The sequence below is a fragment of the Lottia gigantea genome (genome assembly GCF_000327385.1).
Source record: "Lottia gigantea unplaced genomic scaffold LOTGIsca_206, whole genome shotgun sequence".
Classification (NCBI taxonomy): Eukaryota; Metazoa; Mollusca; class Gastropoda; family Lottiidae; genus Lottia; species Lottia gigantea.
The window spans coordinates 1-1034 of record NW_008708434.1 but is presented as its reverse complement, the minus strand read 5'-3'; the positions used below and the strand labels follow the sequence as shown (position 1 = coordinate 1034).

General features: G+C 19.4%; 1 protein-coding gene across 1 annotated transcript in view; it reads left to right on the top strand.

Moving 5' to 3' along the window:
- LOTGIDRAFT_174612 (hypothetical protein) overlaps positions 1-968 on the top strand; it is a gene marked incomplete at both ends in the record, with an annotated part of 6982 nt that extends 6014 nt beyond the window's left edge. Inside the window, one exon of the mRNA XM_009053955.1 lies at positions 643-968. Within this exon, the coding sequence (XP_009052203.1) occupies positions 643-968 (326 nt within the window). The remainder of the gene's footprint in view (positions 1-642) is intronic.
- Positions 969-1034: the final 66 nt, after the last annotated feature.

Genomic DNA, 1034 nt, shown 5'->3' with positions numbered 1-1034 from the left:
ATGAACAATATAATAAAGGAATGAATGAATGAACAATATAATAAAGGAATGAATAAACAATATAATAAAGGAATGAATGAATGAACAATATAATAAAGGAATGAATGAACAATATAATAAAGGAATGAATGAATGAACAATATAATAAAGGAATGAATGAACAATATAATAAAGGAATGAATGAACAATCTAATAAAGGAATGAATGAATAAACAATCTAATAAAGGAATGAATGAACAATCTAATAAAGGAATGAATAAACAATCTAATAAAGGAATAAATGAATAAACAATATAATAAAGGAATGAATAAACAATCTAATAAAGGAATGAATAAACAATCTAATAAAGGAATAAATGAATAAACAATCTAATAAAGGAATGAATAAACAATCTAATAAAGGAATGAATAAACAATCTAATAAAGGAATGAATGAATAATATAATAAAGGAATGAATAAACAATATAATAAAGGAATGAATAAACAATCTAATAAAGGAATGAATGAACAATATAATAAAGGAATGAATGAATAATCTAATAAAGGAATGAATGAACAATCTAATAAAGGAATGAATAAACAATATAATAAAGGAATGAATGAATAATCTAATAAAGGAATGAATGAATAATATAATAAAGGAATGAATAAACAATATAATAAAGGAATGAATAAACAATATAATAAAGGAATGAATAAACAATATAATAAAGGAATGAATAAACAATATAATAAAGGAATGAATAAACAATATAATAAAGGAATGAATAAACAATATAATAAAGGAATGAATGAACAATCTAATAAAGGAATGAATAAACAATATAATAAAGGAATGAATAAACAATATAATAAAGGAATGAATAAACAATATAATAAAGGAATGAATGAACAATCTAATAAAGGAATGAATAAACAATATAATAAAGGAATGAATGAACAATATAATAAAGGAATGAATGAATGAACAATATAATAAAGGAATGAATAAACAATATAATAAAGGAATGAATAAACAATATAATAAAGGAAT